The sequence below is a fragment of the Pteropus vampyrus genome, unplaced genomic scaffold, assembly GCF_000151845.1.
Source record: "Pteropus vampyrus isolate Shadow unplaced genomic scaffold, Pvam_2.0 Scaffold561, whole genome shotgun sequence".
Classification (NCBI taxonomy): domain Eukaryota; kingdom Metazoa; phylum Chordata; class Mammalia; order Chiroptera; family Pteropodidae; genus Pteropus; species Pteropus vampyrus.
The window spans coordinates 19,008-38,996 of NW_011889342.1; the positions used below are offsets into that span (position 1 = coordinate 19,008).

At 47.1% G+C, this 19,989-nt stretch overlaps 1 protein-coding gene across 1 annotated transcript; it reads right to left on the reverse strand.

Moving 5' to 3' along the window:
• Positions 1 to 838: 838 nt before the first annotated feature.
• Positions 839 to 18,626, reverse strand: LOC105308241 (cytochrome P450 4F22). The gene is made up of 13 exons (XM_011384086.2): positions 18,529 to 18,626; positions 17,291 to 17,513; positions 13,982 to 14,126; positions 9,263 to 9,316; positions 9,017 to 9,144; positions 8,692 to 8,813; positions 6,030 to 6,297; positions 4,937 to 5,003; positions 4,698 to 4,827; positions 3,100 to 3,233; positions 2,259 to 2,323; positions 1,516 to 1,598; positions 839 to 1,157 (listed from the first exon to the last, which is right to left on the reverse strand). Exons 2-13 carry the CDS (start codon positions 17,510 to 17,512, stop codon positions 980 to 982), a joined length of 1,596 nt encoding a protein of 531 aa, XP_011382388.1. The 5' UTR covers position 17,513; positions 18,529 to 18,626; the 3' UTR covers positions 839 to 979.
• Between the last annotated feature and the right edge of the window lie 1,363 nt (positions 18,627 to 19,989).

The following is a 19,989-nucleotide window of genomic DNA, read 5'->3' on the forward strand; positions in this document are numbered from 1 at the left end:
TTTATATGCAGAATTATTTGTTCAATATCTGACTCCCCCAAGGGCAGGAATCGGGCTGGCTGTACTCCTGGCTCAGTGCCAGCAATTAATATGCAGTCTGTTGATGAAATTAATGAATACACAAACTGTCCCCAAAAGTCTGAGTTTATGTCCAAGGACAAATGGCTTTCCAGCCTCCTAGCCCACAGCTTTCCCCTCAGCCACCTCCCAACTGTCCAGGGCCCTTCGTTTCCTTGCTGGGCTCCAGGTGTCAGGATCTGGTCAGGCTAGAGGGTGGATAGTGGAGGATGTCAGTGTCCCTTGCTTTTATTCTACCAAAATTAGAATACTTAGCAAAGGGACTTTGAGCAAGGGAAGAAGGAAGGGGCTTGCTGGGGAGGGTCTGAGTTTACAAAACGACGGGCAAAAGCAAACAGCTGGGCTCTGGCATGTAACCTGATGCCTGAGAGGTTTGCCCATCTGAGGTGGGGGCCTCAGGAAGGTGATGTACAGGTTCAAGGCTCTGATCTCAGACTTCGGCTCCCAAGTCTTCCCTTTAGAAGCCAGCCGGGAGTCGCGTGGGGACCGGGCTTGAATCCAGGACTCCTTAGACGTCTGGTCTTAGGTCCTTAGAAAGCTCGATGAGCGGGGCCTGAAGACCTGAATCATTGGGATGCTGTGGGCGGGACCTGGGCCCAAGGGGTCATGGCCTAGCCTGGTCCCTCAACCAAGAGGGCAGGAACGAACTCAGGGGGCGGGATCTGGACCCCAAAGGGCGGAATCAGACCCTCAGGAGGCGGGGCCTTGCCTTGAGGGGCGTCGCCTGCACCTACAGTCTAGTCTGTTCAACCGAGGAGACCGGCCCTCCAGGAGCAGAGCCTGGACTTTGAGGGGCGTGGCCTATGCCCTCAGGATTTAGGGGAGGGGCAGTCCCCTCTGGGCGGGGCCTCGGCCTCTGGGCGGGGCTTGGGCCTCTGTCTCCTCAGGGGCTCGCCTGCACTCAAGCCCGCGGAGGCAGCGGCTCCACGTTGAGCCAGATGCCGTTCTCCGTGCGCAGGATGAGCTCAGGCTTCCGCCGCACCTTGCGCGTTCGGTCCACACTCAGGCGGAAGCGCAGCAGTGTCAGCGCCACCGCCACGCGCATCTCGGCCATGGCGAAACTCTGTCCGATGCAGTTCCTGAAGGAAGGACGACTTTGTGAGCGGAGTCCCTAGGACTGGGTAAATGACACCCCCGCCCCGAGCCTCAGTTCCCTCATCTGCAAAATGGGGATAATGTATCATAGAGTCTTTGGGAGCCTAGGCGCCCAGAATTCAGGGCCTGGCATTCAGTAGGTGCGCTTAATACTCAGGGGTGCTATAGCAGATCTGATTTGGAGGTTTCCGGGTGCATTGAGGACACGAAGAGGGTGTCAGGTTGGCAGAAAGGACACCTGGGTGGGATGTGGTCTCTGCCCCTAACAGCATATCCCTGACCTTCCCCTGGCCTTGGTGTTCCTCCTACATTTGGTTTTGACTGGGAAAATAGGAGAGTTACCTGGGTCCTGCCGAGAAGGGCACGAAGGCCAGCGGGGAGCGCTGCTGTGGGTTGTCTGGGTCAAAGCGGTAAGGGTTGTATACCTAAGCAGGAGCAGCCTGGGTGAGTCTGAGGACTGGCCCACCCATATTAGCCTGGACCCCTCCTTCAGCCTCTGGGGAGCCCCCAGCTGGACAGAGAGAACCACACTGCAATCCAGTCACACCTCCTCCTTTTACTGTTCACGCACACCAGGCTCATTCCCACCCCAGGGCCTTTGCACTTGCTGTTAACTGTCTGAAACACACTTCTCCCTGCTCTTTACACTTTACAGGCCTCAGCTCAAACATCTCTTCCTCGGCAAGACCTTTCTTCATCATATGAACTGAAGTGCTTCCCTCTCCCCCACTCCACTGCAGTTTTTATTTCCTTTGTACAATTATTAATACCCAAAATCAAATTGTTTTTGCTTTTCTTCCTTTGCACTTCACTGTTAGCTCTGCGAGGGCAAAGACAATATCTTCCTCTATCCTCAGTGCCCAGCACAGGGTCTGGGCACTGAGGATAGAGCACCTACACAGTAGGTGCTCGATAAATATTTGTAGACCTAATGAATTCATAGTGAGTGGGTGAATAAATAGGGGAGGGATGCTCAAGCCCTGCTTCCAGCCCTGCTGTCTGGCTCCCTGGGAAGTAGGAGAGGGGAGGCCTTGCTGCCCCAGGACTGCCCCTTCTGAGGAAGCTGAGGGAAAGGAGGAGCTCACCTTGGAGTCAGGCCACACTGTGGGGTTGTAATGGGTCCCGTAGATGCTGACTAGGCAGATGATTCCTGTGGGGATTGGCATTCCATGAGCCATCTGCCACCCTTTCTGCCCATCCTTCTCTGAAAATTTCTGCTGCCTGACTCTCCCGAAGACGTCCCCGTCACTTTTCTAGCTACCCTGCTGGCAACACAGGGATCTTTCTCTCTTGCATATCTGACATTGTTCTTCCTCAGCTCATGACTCCCATGGCTTCCTACTGCCCTGAGGATCAAGTTCAAATGCCTCAATGTGGCATTGAAGGCCTTTTGCACCCTGAGGTTCTGCTCTCTCTTTCACATTCAACCACCAAAGTTCACCTCCCACGTTTCCTCTTCCAAGCAGCTCTCTGTGCTTTCTGTCCCAGATAGAGCTAATGCTCTTTCTTTGAGTCTGCTCCATCTCTTGTCCCTCCCTTTAGCCCATCTCCCTGACCCCATGTAGTTGGGAATGTCTGTGTCCTGATGTCTCTCCCCAGCCTGGCCCTGGGGATGAGGCCTCTCTAGATCTCCAGGATCACCCGGGACAGAACTGGTCTACAGGGGATATCTGGCAACTGAACAGAACCCTCCCTCCCCTACTTGCACCTTCAGAGGGCCGACCCTGCCCCACCCATTGCTTCCTTTCCACCCAGACTCACCCACCTCTGTTTCTCCCCTACACAGATGGGTCTCTCCCATCACCCCAGGAGCAACATCCATACAGAGAGCTGCCCCATCTACAGGGATGGTGCACTTGGGGTGGGTGTGACTAGGCCCCCATGGGCAATAGAGCAGCCAGGCAGCAGGGAGCACATAGAGGGCACCTTTAGGGATGATGCGCCCATCTGGGAGCTTAATGTCCTCCGTGCAGCGGCGGGAGATCAGGGTCACAGGTGGGAACTGGCGTAGGCTCTCCTTGATACACATAGTTGTGAAAGGCAGCTGGGTCAGGTCATCCCTGGGGAACATGGAACAGGCATGTGACTTGGGGCCAGGCCACGGCAACACACACACACACACACACACAAGCTCAGGAGCAACCATGCAGGAAATCAGTCCAGAATCTCAGACTTGCCCCAACTTCTGGCATTTGCTGTTGTGCCCTGCACACACCACTAACCCTCAGCACCTGACCCCCAGCCAATCAGAGCAGCGCTAGCAGGCTTGCGGGTGGGGCAGCATTAACCCTTTAACTGATGAATTATGTGGAGAATAGGGGGACTGGAGAAGGTACCAGGACAGCCAGGGGGCCTGGGCAGCAGCAACTTATCAGCTTGTGTGGATCATTTTCATTATTTAAAAACAAAAATCCACATATCCTCTCCTTATACTATTATTTACTTAATTTTTTTTCCTTTGGACTTCAGAGCCCAAAATTGGATTAATTACAACTCTTGATTCATGATCTAGATTGTTTTCTTTACAACAACAGGTTCTCTTTCAAAGACATTTGATGTTGCTACCTTAAAGGGCAAACAGCATGCCTGGCACAAATATGTCATAATCATAAGCAACACTGAGAAACCAGAGGATAGTTATTAAATTCTGTCTAGACACCATCTCCTGCCCAGTTCTCAGAACCTGGGACATCTTCTCCCTTTGTTAAAAGACAGGTTAGCAAGATTTGAAGATACAATAGTACCCAACCGAGAGTTTCTACCTCAGTTCATAATCCAAAAAGTTGACATTGAACTACTTTCTCACTGTTCAACGCTATTTAATGATGTTTTCTTTGCATGACCCAGAATCAGCTCTACACAGCACACATCTGAAGTCAATCAGATTATTGCTCCTGATTCTTCACTTCCTCTTGTATTCAAATTATACACCTGTGCCCTCTGCCCTGTGATTCTGCAGTGACTTTCACTTAAATGGGTGGAGTATATGTCCCACCCCATTGGGATTAGCCACGAGTCTTGCTTTAGCTAATGGAATGTTAAGCAGAGGTTTTAAGTTGTGTAGCTCTTTGAGCTTCTGGAGTCTACTTTGAGATGAACATGGCCAGGGTAGCTGCTGGTTTAAGAAGAATGAGGAGATGTGTGGAACAGACTTAAACCCAAATCTCAGTTTGGAAGCAACCCCACTCAACTCAGCAGCACCCAACAGTAACAAGAGTAATATGCAGACAGGAGCAATAAATAAAATAAATGCTTGCTGCAAACTCTTGAGCTTGGGGCTATTTGTTATGTAGTATTATTGCAACACTTGCTGACTGAGACACTTCTGACTAAGAACATCTGCATTATGAGGTATGCAGATGATGCATTATTATCATCCTGTTTTACAATTGAAGAAATTGAAATTCAAGAAGCTTAAGTGATTTGTCTGAGGTCAGAAAGTCAATAAGTGGTAGAGCAGAGAGATTCACACACCAGGCTCTAGACTCAACCTGCCCCCACTGTCCCCATGACCCCAGACTGACCACTCAAGCTCCTCCACCTCCCGGCCTTTCATGACTTCCTGGATCTCTTCACGGCACTTCTCCTGGTACTCCGGGTACTTGGCCATGTTGAACAGCATCCACGAGAGCCCGCTGGATGTTGTGTCATGACCTGCAGACAGATGAGGAGCTCAAATGGTGGCTTCTTGAAGATAGTGGAGATGCTCTCTGCAGACAATGGGTGTCCCCTATCCTCCCCTGGCCTTGCCCCATATCTTCACCCTCAAACATGAAGGTGTCCGCCTCAGCTCGGATGTCCTCATCTGTCAGTTCCTTCCCATCTTCATCCTGAAATAGACAGTAGACAATGCTCAGCCCACTTCATCCCCACCTCTGCATGCTATGGACTCCTCCAAAGTCAAAGATACCCCGCAACCCTCTCTTAAGCCAAGCTGCAGAGAAAAGATTTCCAGGAAGATGGAGGTATGCAACTTGTCTAAGAAAGCTGGAAAGAGAGAAAGAGAGTCAAAGGTGAGGGGAAGAAGGGAGTTTGTGTTTCTTGAGCAGCTCATAGCACCAAGCATCCTGCCAGATGTCCGACAACGATCTTTTGATCAGGTTGTATGATGATCATCATTTCATAAGTGAGGAAACTGAGGCTCAGAGGGAAGAGTCAAATGACTAAGGTCAAGCACCCATGAAGCAGCAGAGTCAGAATTGGAATCCAGGACTGTCTGAATCCAGAACTCAAGTGCTGCTCAGAAATTCTACAGAAGCACCACCAATGGGCGACCACCTATCTCCGCAAGTCTCACATGTCTTTAAGGTCATGCATTTCATCTTTGTAAGTGTTGTGGGCTGAATTGTGTCTCCTCCCTATCCCAACTTCTCAAACTCATATGTTGAAGTCCTAATCCCCAGGACCTTAGAATGTGAGCATATTTGGAGATAGGACCTTTACAGAAGTAATTAAGTTACAAAGGGGTCATTAAATGAGCCCTAGTCCAACATTACCGGAGTCCTTATAATAGAAAGGGATTAGGACACAGACATGCACAGAGGGAAGACCATGTGAAGATACAGGGAAAACAACCACCTACAAGCCAAGGAGAGAGGCCTCAGAAGAAACCAACCCTGCTGACACCCTCAGACTTCTAACCTCCAGAACTGAGAAGATAAATTTCTGTTCTTTAAGCCACCTAGTGTGTGGCACTTTGTTACAGCAGCTTAAGCAAGTGAATATAATAAGCCTTATGTGTTTTACATCTGCCTGCATCCCAGGTCTATGTTAATTTAGATGTTTATTATTTTAGGCAGTTGGTGCAGTTTGTGAGGAGGCCGTCCTGGGCCCTACCCTCCAGGGCCCAGCCTCACCCTGGCCAAGAGGAGCACATCCATGAAATCCAAGGTCTTGCCCTGCTTGGACTTAAGCCAGGCCTCAGACCCCAGCTGGCATAGTGCCCGCCTCCGCTCCTGGATGACTTCCGTGGTGAAATGGTGTACGGTGTCACAGGCCTGCCGGAAACGCCGCCCATCTTCTGTGAGGTAGTAGATGAAGTCGATGTGGTTGTGCAGGCGATACTGGCGTCGGACCACCAGTGCACTCAGCTCAATGATGGCCGAGATGTAATCACTCATCTTCCTGCCACAGAGAAGAAGGGCAAGGGGCATAGGCCCATGTCCTAAGACAAGCTTCCTCTCTCGGTGGATAGGTAACAAAGAGACGCCCTGGATTAACTATATCTTATTATATTCTTGATGTTCTGACATCTGGGGCCTCACTGACTGGAGAGATAGATATTGCCCCTCCCAGGACTAGCCTGTTCTTAGAGACTCGCCCATAAGCATACCTTTCTTTTGCAAACCATCAATCCAGATTTCCTACTCCTAATTTTCCAGGCTGAGCCACTATCCTCCTTCCTTAATCACCCCAGGGCCAGATATTGCACAGCTAGAAGCACCCCTATGACCCAGAGCCTGCTTAAATTATCCAAACCAGCCAATCCTAAACCTGCATGCCCTGCATTTCCTGTTTCTATCTGCAGAAACCTGCATGCCCTGCATTTCCTGTTTCTATCTGCCATGCTTTCTCCTAGTGCTTCCTCATGTGGCCCTGTGTGGTATGGCATGTCCCCTCCTCTTAGGAACTAGGTAATGAACTATCTTTTCAATGGCAATGATCTTTTGATCTGTTGGCCTCACTGTACCTGAATAAACCCAAAATCTGGGTACATTTTAAAACAAGCTCAAAGAGGGATGAGGACTTCCAAATAGATGTAACACCAACTAAAACTAAATAGCTACAACCCACAGAGTGGGAGAAAATATTTGCAAATCATATATCTGATGGAGAACTTGAATCTAAACTATATAAATGGCTATAATCAAAAAAATAATCACAAGTGTTGGTGAGGTTATGGAGAAATTAGAGCCTTCACATGCTGCTAGTGAGAACATAAAATGGTGCAACCACTTTGGGGAGAAGTCTGGCATTTCCTCAAAAGATTAACCATAGAATTATATAACCCAGCAGTTCCACTCCTAGGTATATATACAAAAAAATTAAAAATATATATACACACAAAAACTTGTACATGAATGTTTATAGCAGTATTATTCATAATAGCCAAAAAGTGAAAACAACCCAAATGTCCATTAGCAGATGACCAAATAACCAAAATGTGGTGTTATACAGTATATGAAATACTATTCAGCAAATTTAAAAATGAATTATTGATATATACTCCATCGTAGATGAATCTGAAAACATTATGCTGAGTAACAGACACAAAAGTCTGTATAAGTCCATCTATGAAATTTCTGTAAGGGATAAATCTATAGACACAGAAGGAAAATTAGTGATTGCCTAGACCTGGAGAAGGAAAAAGTGGGGTATGAGTGCTAAAATGTACAGGGTTTCTTTTTGATGAAAATATTCTAAAATTGATTATGATGGTTGGACAACTCTGTGAATATACTAGAACACTAGATTGTGTTCTTTCAGTGGGTGACTTGTATGGTATGTAAATTACATCTCAGTAAAGCTGCCATTAAAACAACTAAATCCCTGCGGTAGGAGTTCAGGGAGCTGTCCTTGGTTCTGAAGTGTGCTGCTTGTTTTCATACACTTATTACAGTTTGTCTATTTGGTTATTTATTTGTTCATGGTTACTGCCTTTCTTCCCACCAACATGTAAGTTCCAGAAGAGCAAGACTGTGTCTGTTTTATTGACCACTATATTCACAGTACCTAGTCCAGGACTAGCACATAGTAGGCACTCAGTAAAAATTTCTTGTATTAATTAATTAACTACTAAGGCCATCTCCACCTACCCAACTGAAACAAACCCCTACCAGACCAAAGTAACAAAGTCAGCAGCTTGTTATTGAAGACCTACTATGTGCTACAAACTTGCCATTCATTATGTCCCTTATTCCTTATATCCCCACTTAGACTATAAGCTCCAAGGAACTGAGATTAATTCTGTTGCCCTACCGTATTCCCAATAGCTAGCATAGTGCCAGGCACATGATAGGTATATAATGATTATTTGATCAATGACTGAATGAACCAGAGCAATGGTTTTTTAAACTTATTCATTCAACAAATATTCACTGAGCATCTACTGTGTGCCAGGGCAGTGCTACATCCTTTTATCCTTAAAGCATCTCTCATGGAGTCAGGGATAGTCGTCAAACAAGGAAACAGAGGCTCAGAAAGTGAGGGGATACTTTCCAAAGACCACAAAGTCTTCATGGAGGAGTGAGGGAAAGTAGCATGTACTGAGCACCTACTATGTGCAAAGCCATTGACTCACTTATTTCATTCTTACACCATGACTATGGAGAAGGAATTGGAATTCCATGTTTTTGGTAAGTAAACAGGCTCAGAGAGATGATGTCAGTTTCCCAGAACCACATAGCTTGTCAGTGGCAAAGCACCAGCAGCCCAACGGTGCCTAATACCACCTCTCTCCTCCCACCACCTTGTCCCCAAAACACCTGGTTCTGTCTCCCCCAGGGAGGCCACACTCACTCCTGACAGTTGCTATTGTAGCTGAAGACACATTTCTGAAGACTGTCCAGGGTCATGAGGCTGACATGCTCAAACATGTCAAGGGAGATCACTGAGCCGTTTGCCAGACGCTGCCATTTATTCTGGAAAAGAGAGACATTGAATGGGCACAGAGACTAGGGACTTAAAGCCTGGCTGACAGCGACCTAGATACATAATCAGTACAAGCCCAATGTATAGATAAAAGAAGTGAGGCTTTGTAATATCACATGACTCTTCCATGAGTTGGAGCTCGGACCAGTCTCCCTCCTAGGACACCCTCTTCCCATGAAATCTTGGGACTCACATGCATGATGTTGGTGCATTGGTTGAATATCTTCATGTAGGGCTTCAGGATGTCGAAGTGGAAGGCAGGTGTCAGCAGGCGGCGGTGTCGGCTCCACTTGTCACCTTTGCTGAGCAACAGTCCATCTCCTGGGCCCAGAAGACTGAGGTTAGGGGCCTCTCCTATTACTTTTTAACACTCCAAGAAACCCCGTGCCCCCCCCCTTCCCTGAAGCCCCAGCCTCAGCCTACCCAGTCCCGCACTCACCCAGCCAAGGTTTCAAGAAGCCATAGAAAAGTTCATCCTTGGGGGCAATGGCAGCTATGGAGAGAGATAAGGCAGTAATGAATCAAAACAGAGTTCTGACCCTTGACCTCTATTTATGACCTCCTTGGGGCTTCTCTCTGGGCTCTGACTTCCCATCTCACCCTTTCAGTCCATCTTGACACCTGCCCCAGAAATATCTTTATAACATGCTGATCTGAATATAAGCCCCCCCACTCCCCCCCCTCCACTCAAACACTTTTCATGGTTCCCTATCACCCTGGTAAAGAAATTCAAGCTCAGGTTAGCATCAAAATCCCTGTCCCATCTTGCCCCTGTGTGCCTCTCCCACCTCATCTTTCGACATCACCAAATAACCCTACATGCTGTCCCTCACTTCCAAACCTTTGCCTAGGCTGTGCTTTCCACCCAGAATGGCCTTCTTCAACTTAATCCATCCCCTCTTTTCTGCCAGCTCAGGCCATCTAAATTATACCTCCTATGCTCCCAGCTTCCAGCCTTGCCCTCTCCAGTCTAGCCCACACCCTGGCTCCACCAGGATTTTATCTGACTCTAGATCCGACCATGTCCTTTCCTGTACCAGCTGCTCATACCACTTTTAAAGTCCTGAGTGATCTACCCTGGTCCAGACCTTTCTCAAAACGTCTCTATCCTCCCCCCTCCCCACATATGCTCAATGTTCTAACATCACAGAACTTTTCTCAGCTCCTCAGAAAAACTGTGTTCTTTCTCTGCTCTGAGTCTTTCCACCAGATGCCCTCTCTGCCTCAAACATTCTTTTCTCATCCTTCTAGTCTCATGCTTGCATGCCATACCCTCCCCCACCAATCACTCTGGATTGTATCCATCCAGTGACAAGCCCCTTGGGGGGAGGAATCATGTAAATCACTGATACATTGGTGCTAATTAAATTTTTATTGTATGAATGAATGAATGAATGAATGAAAAGGTGAATGAATTAATGAATGGATAGATGGCTGAGTGAGTAAATTCCCTTTCTATATGCTAAACAGATTTAGGACAGAATGGGCAGAGCCCCAGGAAGGAAGTACCTGAAAATTTCCATCCAGGATGGCCTTTTATTTGAAATATGACTCAGCCACCTACACACACACTTCCCAAGAACTGGCGAATCATGTTCGTAGTCATCTCTCCTCTCATTCTCCCATTCAACACACACCTCTTCTGCCATCTTTCTGTGCCCATCCCATGCTGGGTGATGCTGAAAACCCAGAGATGGCTCAGCTCCATGCCTGGAGGAGCTCGGGGTGTGGTGAGAAAGGGAAGCTGAGGCATGCCATGCAATTATCAAGAAGGTAGGAAGTGTGCAGGGGAGAAGAGAAGCACAAAGGAAAGGCTGTTGGAACTCAAGGCAGGCTTCCTGAAAGGGAAAATGTTGGAGAGGAAAGTAGATGTCTAGTTATCCCTCTCCTCTCTGGACTCTGGACTCCAAGCTAGGACCTCTAGAAGTCTTTCTGACACAAAGACCTGTCCAGTGTGGTCCTGCTCAAACACTTCCCATGGTTCCCTATCACTCCCAAGCTCATTCACTTTGCACACAGGTGCTCTGAGTCTAGCTTCTGTCTCATTTCCTACTTCTCTCCACACTTCATCTTCACTACAAATACTCCAAGTCACCTAAATTTGTCTGGCACTATCACACATCTGTGCCTTTGCACTGGTAGAACCCTTCAGTACTCATGTGGCAAACTCTTATGCATCCTTCAAAGCCTTCTCCAAGCCCTCTCCTCAAATGAGCCCTTGCTTTCCCATTCTTGGGTCCCTCCACCACTCCGACTCTGACCACTTGATGCCAGGAGAGTTCATGTCCAGGTTGCCTCTTCCATCAGTTTCTCCTCCAGTTAAAAGGGATGGTAACGTGTATCCTGGAGAAAGTCATGTAAGAAAAGCCCCTACATGGTGCCCAGCAGGAAGCTGCATATCACCGTGATTGTGAGCTTGGTCTCTGGGATGGCCAGGTCTGAGTTTATATTCCAACCCTACCACTAACTAGTTGTGTAAACTTGGACATGTTACTACTGTGCCCGTCCATGTCCTCACATATCAAAGGGGAAACAGAGTAACCCTACCTACCTCACGGCACCCCAACAAAAACTCAATATATTCCTGGCACACAGTAAGTGCTCATTAAATATTTGTGCATGTAAATTGAAAACTAACAAACTGTTGGCTATTTTTATTACTATGATTATAATTATTGTTCATCAGTGTCAAGAACTTGTGAGATGACTGTCTGGGTCCCCAGCTTATAGTAGGCCCCTATTAATGAAAAACAAATGCATGGCTTCCATGAAAAATAGTCTGGTTCCTTAAAAGTTAAACATAGAATTACCATATGACCCCACAATTTTTTTGGTAGATACTCCTAGGTATCTACCCAAGAGAAATAAAAAAAGTATGTCCATACCAAAACTTATACATGAATGGTCATACTAGCATTATTTATAATAGTCGAAAGGTAGAAACAACCCAAATGTTCATCAATGGCTGAATGGATAAACAAATTATGGTATATCCATAAAATGGAATATTACTCAGCCTCAAAAGAAAGGAATGAAGTACTCATCATTGCTATGATGTGGATGAAGCGCAGAAACATTATGCTGAGTGAAAGAAGTCAGTCATAAAAGACCACATTTTGTATAACTCCTTTCCTAAGACATCTCCAGAATAGGCAAATCCATAGAGACAGAATGTAGAATAGTATTTACCAAGAGATGAGGAGAGAGGAGGATGGCAAGTGATTACTTAATGGGTACAGGATGTTTTATGGAGTCATGAAAAAAAAGGTGAAACTAGAGAGAGCCGATGGTTGCACAACATTGTGAACACACTAATTATCTTACACTATAAAACTATACACTTTAAAATGGTTAATTATATGTTATATGAATTTCATCTCAATAAAAAACAAATGTATAAAATCAAGCTACCTGACTATACATCATGCTTTGTCCTCTATAAAGAATTTTCACCTACTTTCTCATAATAATGTTCTCTGTCCCAAAGACCCATTAGAAGATGAAGAAACAGAGCTTCCATGAGGACACATGCCCTCCTCACAGCCCATTGGCTGTCTGGGTTTAAGCTCAGAGCAGCAAGCCCCCCAGGGGTGGCACCCCAACGAGGCCCGAGATGGGGATGAAGTCTAACACTTAAGGCAGGCCTGTCCCAGCCCAGGCAGTCAGGCATGGAAGGGCAGGGGCACCCTGGGGCCAGGCCTCATCTGACTCACAGCTCCACCCAAGTCCATCATCCTGCTCCTCTGGTGGGGAAGGCAGTGGATATCTTGCCTGTTCTGAGGGAGGCGAGGGGAGTGGAAGAGGCTTGAGATCTACTAAATTCCAAGCCTATGCTGGGGGTTCTACTTCCTGATCTACTTGAAGTCTCAAAACCAGGCAAGATGATAATTAGAAAACTGATGTTCTGAAGTGGAGAGGGGAGCGGGTGTTGGAGAGGGAGAGGAGGAAGAGCAGGGGAAAGAAAGAAAAAAAAAAGGTGTATTAAATAGTCAGAAGAGAAGAAACCCTTATTAGCACCTACCTTCGTTATATTATTGAGTCTTCACAATGGCCCCATTTTACATATCAGAAACTGAGGCCCTGAGAACCTGAATGAATTGCTGGATCACACAGCAAGTATGTACTCCAGCCTGGATTCAAACCTAGCTCACCTAAGTCCTGGTTCAGGGCTCTTCCTACAACTTGGTGCCAATCCTTGGAAGAGTCACCCCTCCCAGGGTCTAGGTTTCTCCCTTGTGCGGTAAGGATGGTCATCCCCTCATAAACTTAATAATGAAGGTAAAAGTCTTGGGGAGGGCATAGCTGGAGGACAGGACAATGACCCCTTACTCTTTCATGGCTCCCAGGTGGCAGCCTTTGAAGGCGGTCTCCAGATATGTGTTTGTAGAGGCCCAAGCTGAGGCCAGAGGTCCTAAAATTCCTAGAGTTCTTTCTTTTCCATCTCTCTTCTCTCAAATGTCCCCTGACACTTTTAGAGGTGCCCAGCTACATGCAAGGCCACACTGAGGAGCCCCACTTATGAAAAAGATAGAGCAAGACACAAACATACTCAGCCCTAAGCAGTTAGAACTGAGAATGGGAAAGTCCAGAAGAGAGGGTTATAGTGTCCTGGGGAATCAGGGAAGGCTTCCTGGAGGAGAGAGTCATTGAATCTGAGTGTTGAATGCTGAGCAAGAGCTTGCCAAGCACACTTGGGTGTCCTATGCCTTGGGATAGGTGTAGCTTGCAGAAGGAAGAAGCAATCTTTCTATATTTCCTTCTCTGCCAGTCAGGGTCAGCTCAAGTGAAGGTAGAAAGCTGAAGGCTGGCTTAGTCAGAAGAGGAGTATCAGAATCCAAATGATTGGAGTGCCATATTAGAATAGAGCAACAACGAGTAAACAAAATCTTAGGCAAACAACTGCTTATCTGAATACGTTTTGTTCTGACTTTTCAGTGAGTGGGCATCCTCTCAAAGTTCCTGGGACTCTTAGACATTGTCACATTTTCCCATGTTATTCCCACTCTCTGCATTGCCATTTCTGCTTTGGTGAATTCCTATTCATCCTTCAAAGCCCTACTCGAATGGCCCTTCTTCTGGATAGCCCACCTGCCTAGAAGCTCTGGTGGACTCTGGGAGTTAAGGGTTTACCCATCACTCAGAGGCCCAATCCACCTACCTGAGGCGCTCAACAGGGGTTTGATGTAGTCGGGGTGCATCAGAACCACCAGTGGCAGGACAGGCCCCATCCACACCAGGATTGCATGGTGGTTGTCATCTAACACTTTCTTTTCATCTTGGAGGCCCCTCTCATTTGGGAGATACTGTGGGGGATGGAAGGGAAGGATAGTGAGGAGGTGCCCAGCCCCAGCTTCCCCTAGCCTTTCCCTCCTGCCACACCTCCCTTGCCCTCAAAACAAGCTGAGAAGGGCTATGTGACTGCAGGCAGCTAGCTGCACCTCACTGAGCCTCCACTTCCTCATATGAAAACTGGGGAAGAATCAACTCTCCATCTGAGGTCAGTTGAGAGGATTCATGAAATAATAAAATGTGAGAACCCCAGCACAGAGCCTGACACACAACTGATGTTCAAGAAATAAAAACAGGACCAGTAAACAAAATAATGATAATGGATGGCATTTATCAAGTACTTCCTCTGTTAGTAATAAAATATTACTAGTATTGTCATATTTAACACATACATGTGCAGTGTTGGGAGCTTCTCTGGACTTTTTCTTAGATTTGTATATTCAACCCACACAAGAACCCCATGACAGAGCTGTTACTGTTTCCCATTTTACTTTGTCTGAAGTTAAATGTGAGTAAATGACTATCCTGATTTGGACTCTCTGGAAGCAGGTCCTGAGACAAGGGTTCTAGGGCAAGTAGCTTATTTGTGGGGTGATTCCAAAAACATGGGTAACAGAGTAGGGAAGTAAGACAGGGAGAGAAAGCAGCCAGTAAAGAGTGGGTTGTCAAGAAAGTTACCGCCATGGTCAACTGGGGCTCAGTGGCACTGGGGACCTCTGGGAGACATGTATCTCATAGTCAACCCAATCCAAGGGTGAGGGGGCTGGGTGTTTATACACCAAGTCACATAGTACCATAGTCACTAGCCGAGGGCCACTCCTGGGGTTTTAACTCTCAAGCTTGCAGTACACACAGGCAGAGGGAGCTGCTAGAGAAAACCCTAGAACACAGGTGCCAGCAGCTGAAAGTCATGTCATCGCACCCAGAAATGGGCCCAGAACATATGGCCAGGCACTGGCACCATCTGCCATCGTGGCAGAGCCAGGATTTGAACACAGACCATCCAGCTCCAAAATGCCTGCTGTTAACAAAATGCTCAATGAGGCAGAAGTACTTCAGGCTCAATGTCAGATGGATCTGAGCTCAAATGCACCCTCAGCCACTGTGTGACCTTGGGCAAGTCACTTAACCTCTCTGAGCCCCAAAGATGAAATCCATAATATAGAGCAGATCCATCCCTAATTCACAGACCATGAGAATTAGGAGAGAGCTCATCCACGAAGGGGCCTAACCCAGTGCCTGGCCAGCGGAAGGGCCCAGCAGTTGTCAAACGAAAGAATGACTAAATGAGCAAATGACTCCTCTCTGCCTCCTATGTCTCCTTCTCTGTTAGTCTCAGCCCCGAGCCTATTCACACCCAGTGGAGATCATGGCCTCACCCAGGTCTCATGGCCCCGGGAGGCAGGCTGGGTTTATGGAGTCAAGGCCAGGCTTCGGAACCAGCCCCGACCAATGGCCAAAGTTGCCAGGGCCTGGCTACTACCTCTACAACCACCATATAAACCAGAGGACTTCCTGGAGTAAGGGCACTGGAGATGGGGCATGAAAGGTGATTAGAAGTTCATCTAACAGAGAAGGATATTCTGGGAAGAGGGCACAGTTTCGGCAAAAGCTGTGAAGTAGAGGAAGCCAGAGCCTTGTTACGGGAACACAAAGTCATTCCGTGGGACTAGAGGAGGATGCTAGAACATGAGAGGAGGCTAGGGGGTGGAATCAAAAGGGGCTTGAACACCAGCTGAGGAGCTGGGACCTTCCCTAGACAGCAGCGGGTACCATAGAGAGTTTGTGAGCAGGGGAGGGACATGGTTAGATTCAAGAATCCTTCTGGGGTGGGGGATGGACTGGAAAGGTGAGGCAGGAGCCCAGGGAGGAGGCTGAACCATGGTCCAACAGGTGAGGATGAGGCATGAGCAAGGGTGCGAGGATGGAAGAGAGAAAAGGGATTCAGGCACAGACAAAACTTAGTGAGTGCTGTTCCCAGGAGGATAATTCCAAAAACTAAATAAAATAAATGTTCTTTGCATTATTGAGTGGAAATGCATCTCCCACTTCCTTCTTCTGAGACGCTCCCTCTGGGGAGTATCTAAAATATTTCTAGAATCACTTGATACTTCCTGTTCCTGCAAGACCCAAGACAAGAGCACATACATCCACCACTGTGTAGCAGGCTCAGTGTCAAGCCTGCTCCAGACATGACTGCAAGACTTGTAAAACAACCCCACAAGGCTAGTAGGAACAATCACAGTCCCTGCATTGCAGATGGGGAAACTGAGGCACAAAAGGTTAAGGAACTTGCTCAAGGTCACACAGGCAGTAGATGATAGATACAAGCATCAGGTCCACACTTAATGACCACTGCCCCAAAATGACTCTCCAAAGTCCACCTCGGTACTCAGCATGGGGCTTCAGTGCCCTTGGGAGTCTGGCTTTCTCCTCTCTGACCTCTGAAGCCCATCTAGAAAAGTACAGCCTTTCTCATCAAGAAACTAGAGGCAGCAGAGGAAAGAAAGCTAAGAAGACTAGAGCCAGACAGCTGGGTTTGAACCCCAACTCTGTCACTTATGAGCTGTGTGACCTAGGGTCAGCTACTTAAGCTCTCTGATCTTCAATCTCAGCTGTAAATGGGGATAGAATCCAAGGGATCTGCCTCCTAGGATTGTCAAGAGGACTGAATGAGTAAACATTTATAAATAGCCTGAAATAATACTTGGCACATACATGTGAAATAAAAAATGAAATGCAAAGAAAGGGTTGGGGTCCTGACCTGGGAGAGAGATGAAACCATGTTGGGGGTGGAGACGAAGCAACAAAATCTACAGGTGTATGCTCTCCTTGTCCCCCACCAGGATCCTAGAACCTGATGAAATTCACAGGCATTGGTACCTGTATTCTGAATATATTATAGTTTATTATGTCACAGGATATATCATATGAAAGGTACGGTGATAGCCTGGAATTATAGAGAAAACCTTGGAGTCAGCTCTGCCTCATCTCAGCTGTGTGACCTTAGGTAAACTTGCCCTCTCTGAGCCCCCGTCTCACATCCTATAAAATGGATCTGTTCATGGCTCCAACCAGATTCTTGGGGGGATGCAGGAAGCCAGCAGTCCATCAGCCTCACTGAATATCTGGGACCTGCCCAGCCCTGCCCCACCCAGCCCACCAGCCCCTCACACACCATGCCCATGTGGCCCAGCAGCCAGTTGCGCCGGGGGGGCTGGGGGAAGCAGCGCAGCCGGCGACAGATGATGTGGAAGTGCCAGCAGAGCCTCAGGAACTGCAGCAGCAGGCGGAAGAAGAAGAAGAGCAGCGAGAGGAGGAGCGCAGACCCCGCATACAAGCGGAAGGCAGTCTTCTCCAGTCCCAGAAGGTGCAGCAGGCATTCCGTGATGGGCAGCATCCTGGTGAGACACATAGGGTAGGGGTCAGTGCCAGTGGGAACCACCCGCCAATCACACGTGCTATACACGTGGTAACCTGTGGAGTCAAGCATGGTGTGCCTGGCACACAGGAAGCATTTAATACATGTGAGTCCCAGATGCCAAGGATACATACCACTCATGCCCCCAGCAGGGACCTCCAGTCAGCTGGCCAGATGAATGCACCAGTGCCCCACCATGTACCCTCAGCCTTGACTTTGCAGGACATCCCTCCTAACTTCTCTGCTCATGCATAGCTGGCCAGAGTACTGGAATATTAAGACACACTCCACCCCAAAGGCAGCTCTCATCAATGATTGATGAGCATTGCTGGATAAAATACTCCAGCACCTTCTTTCTTCGGCTGCAATGGCCCTGAGGTGTGGGTTCCACATGGGCTACCAGTGGGATTAAACTCCAGCTGCCCACAATAGAAAATTTCTCTACTGGATGCCTCCCTTATCCCATCTCTCCCTCCCCCTCCGCCTCCTTCTTCTTCCTCTTTTTTAAATTGAGGTGAGGTTCATCTCACATAGAATGAACCATTTTAAAGTGCACGCTTCGGACGCATCTAGTACATTCACACTATTGTGCAGCCACCACCTCTATCTAGTTCCAAAATTTTTTCATCACCCCTAAAGGAAACCCCATCCCCATGAGCAGTCACTCCTCATACCCCCGTACCTTGACTCTCTGACAACCACCAGTCTGCTTTCTGTCTCTATGGATCTGCTTGTTCTTGACTTTCATATAAATGAGATCATACACCATGTGCCCTTTTGTGTCTAGTTTTTCCACTCAGCGTGATGCTTTCGAAGTTCATCCACATTGTAGTGTGTGTAAATGCTCCATTTCTTCTGCTGAGTGATATTCCATTGTAAGGATATATCACAATTTGTTTATCCATTCATCTGTTGATGGACATCTTGAATATTTCTGCCTTTTGCCTATTGGGAAATGTGCTGCTATGAAACTGCGTGGACATGTATTTGAATGCCTGTTTTCAATTCTTTCAGGTTCATGTCCTTCTTCCTTACTGGCTTTTGCTGTGATCACAGATAAACTACTTATACTCAAATACTTGATCTAAGGCCAGCTCCTTAAGGAACCAAAACAAAGTGGGTGGGTAACAATAATATTAACAACACAGTGACCCAGCGTGGAGCGCTTACTATGTGCTGTGTACTATGCTCAGTAATGTGCATGCCTTGTCTCATGGCATCTTAAAGCAGCTCTTAGAGGGAGGTCCTGTTATTCTCTCCATTTTCCAGACAACTCAAGGTCAGTTCCCCCAGCTCAAGGGACACAGGAGTTGGCAGAGGCCCCCGGAAGCCCCACCAGAGGTCAACCTCAATCACCCTCACTTCAGAAACCCACAGATCTCAGACAATGCCAAAGCGATTCCTGAAAATGCTTGGTCCTGTCCTCTTCTCTTCTTTTCACCCAATCCTAACAGTCAAGGGTTCCCTCTCTGCTCCTACCTCCTCAGGCAACGCAGATAAAGGAACTCTGCAGGTCTTCACCTGACCTTCAATCTCCACCCAACCCAGCCAGTGGTGCCCCCTACTAGGTGCTCAGATTCATTGGCTCTTCCCCCAGCCAATGCCCAACCACATCAACCATACAGAAGACATGAAGTTTCTATTGGTTACTGCATCCTGGGAAAAGACCTGGGTGAATCATCACCACATTTAGAAAGTCCCACTAAGATGGTCTGACTTAAAATGAAGATGGCATGACCACTCATTGGATGGCTACAATCAAAAACAAATAAAAAAACAAGTGTCAGCAAGGATACAGAGAAATCAGAACCCATATGCATTGCTGGTGGGAATGTAAAATGGTACAGCCATGTTGTGGAAAACAGTACTGAAGTTCCTCAAAAAACAATTAAACATAGAATTGCCATCTGTTTCAGCAATCCCACTTCTGGGTAGATCTCCAAATGAAGTAAAAGTAGGGACTCAGATATTTGTACATTCACATCCATAGCAGTGTTATTCACATTGATCAAAAGGTAGAAGCAACCCAAGTGCCCATGGATGATGAATGGATAAATAAAATGGATAAATAAAATTTAAATAAAATAAAATATATCCATACAATGGAATATTATTCAGCCTTGAAAAAGAAATTCTGACACTTGCTACAACATGGATGAACCTCAAAGACATTGAGTTCAATGAAACAAACCAGCCACAAAAAACAAATACTGTGTGATTCCACTTATAAGAGGTCCCAAGAGGAGTCAGATTCATAGAGAGAGGAAGTACAATGGTGGGTTCCAGAAGCTGGGGGAGATGGATGGGGAGTTAGTGTTTAATAGGGACAGAGTTTCAGTTTGGGAAAATGAAAAGGTTCTGGAGATGAATGGTGGTGATGGTTTAGTGTGAATGTACTTAATGCCACTGTACCCTTAAAATGGTTAAGATGGTAAATGTTATGTTATATGTATTTT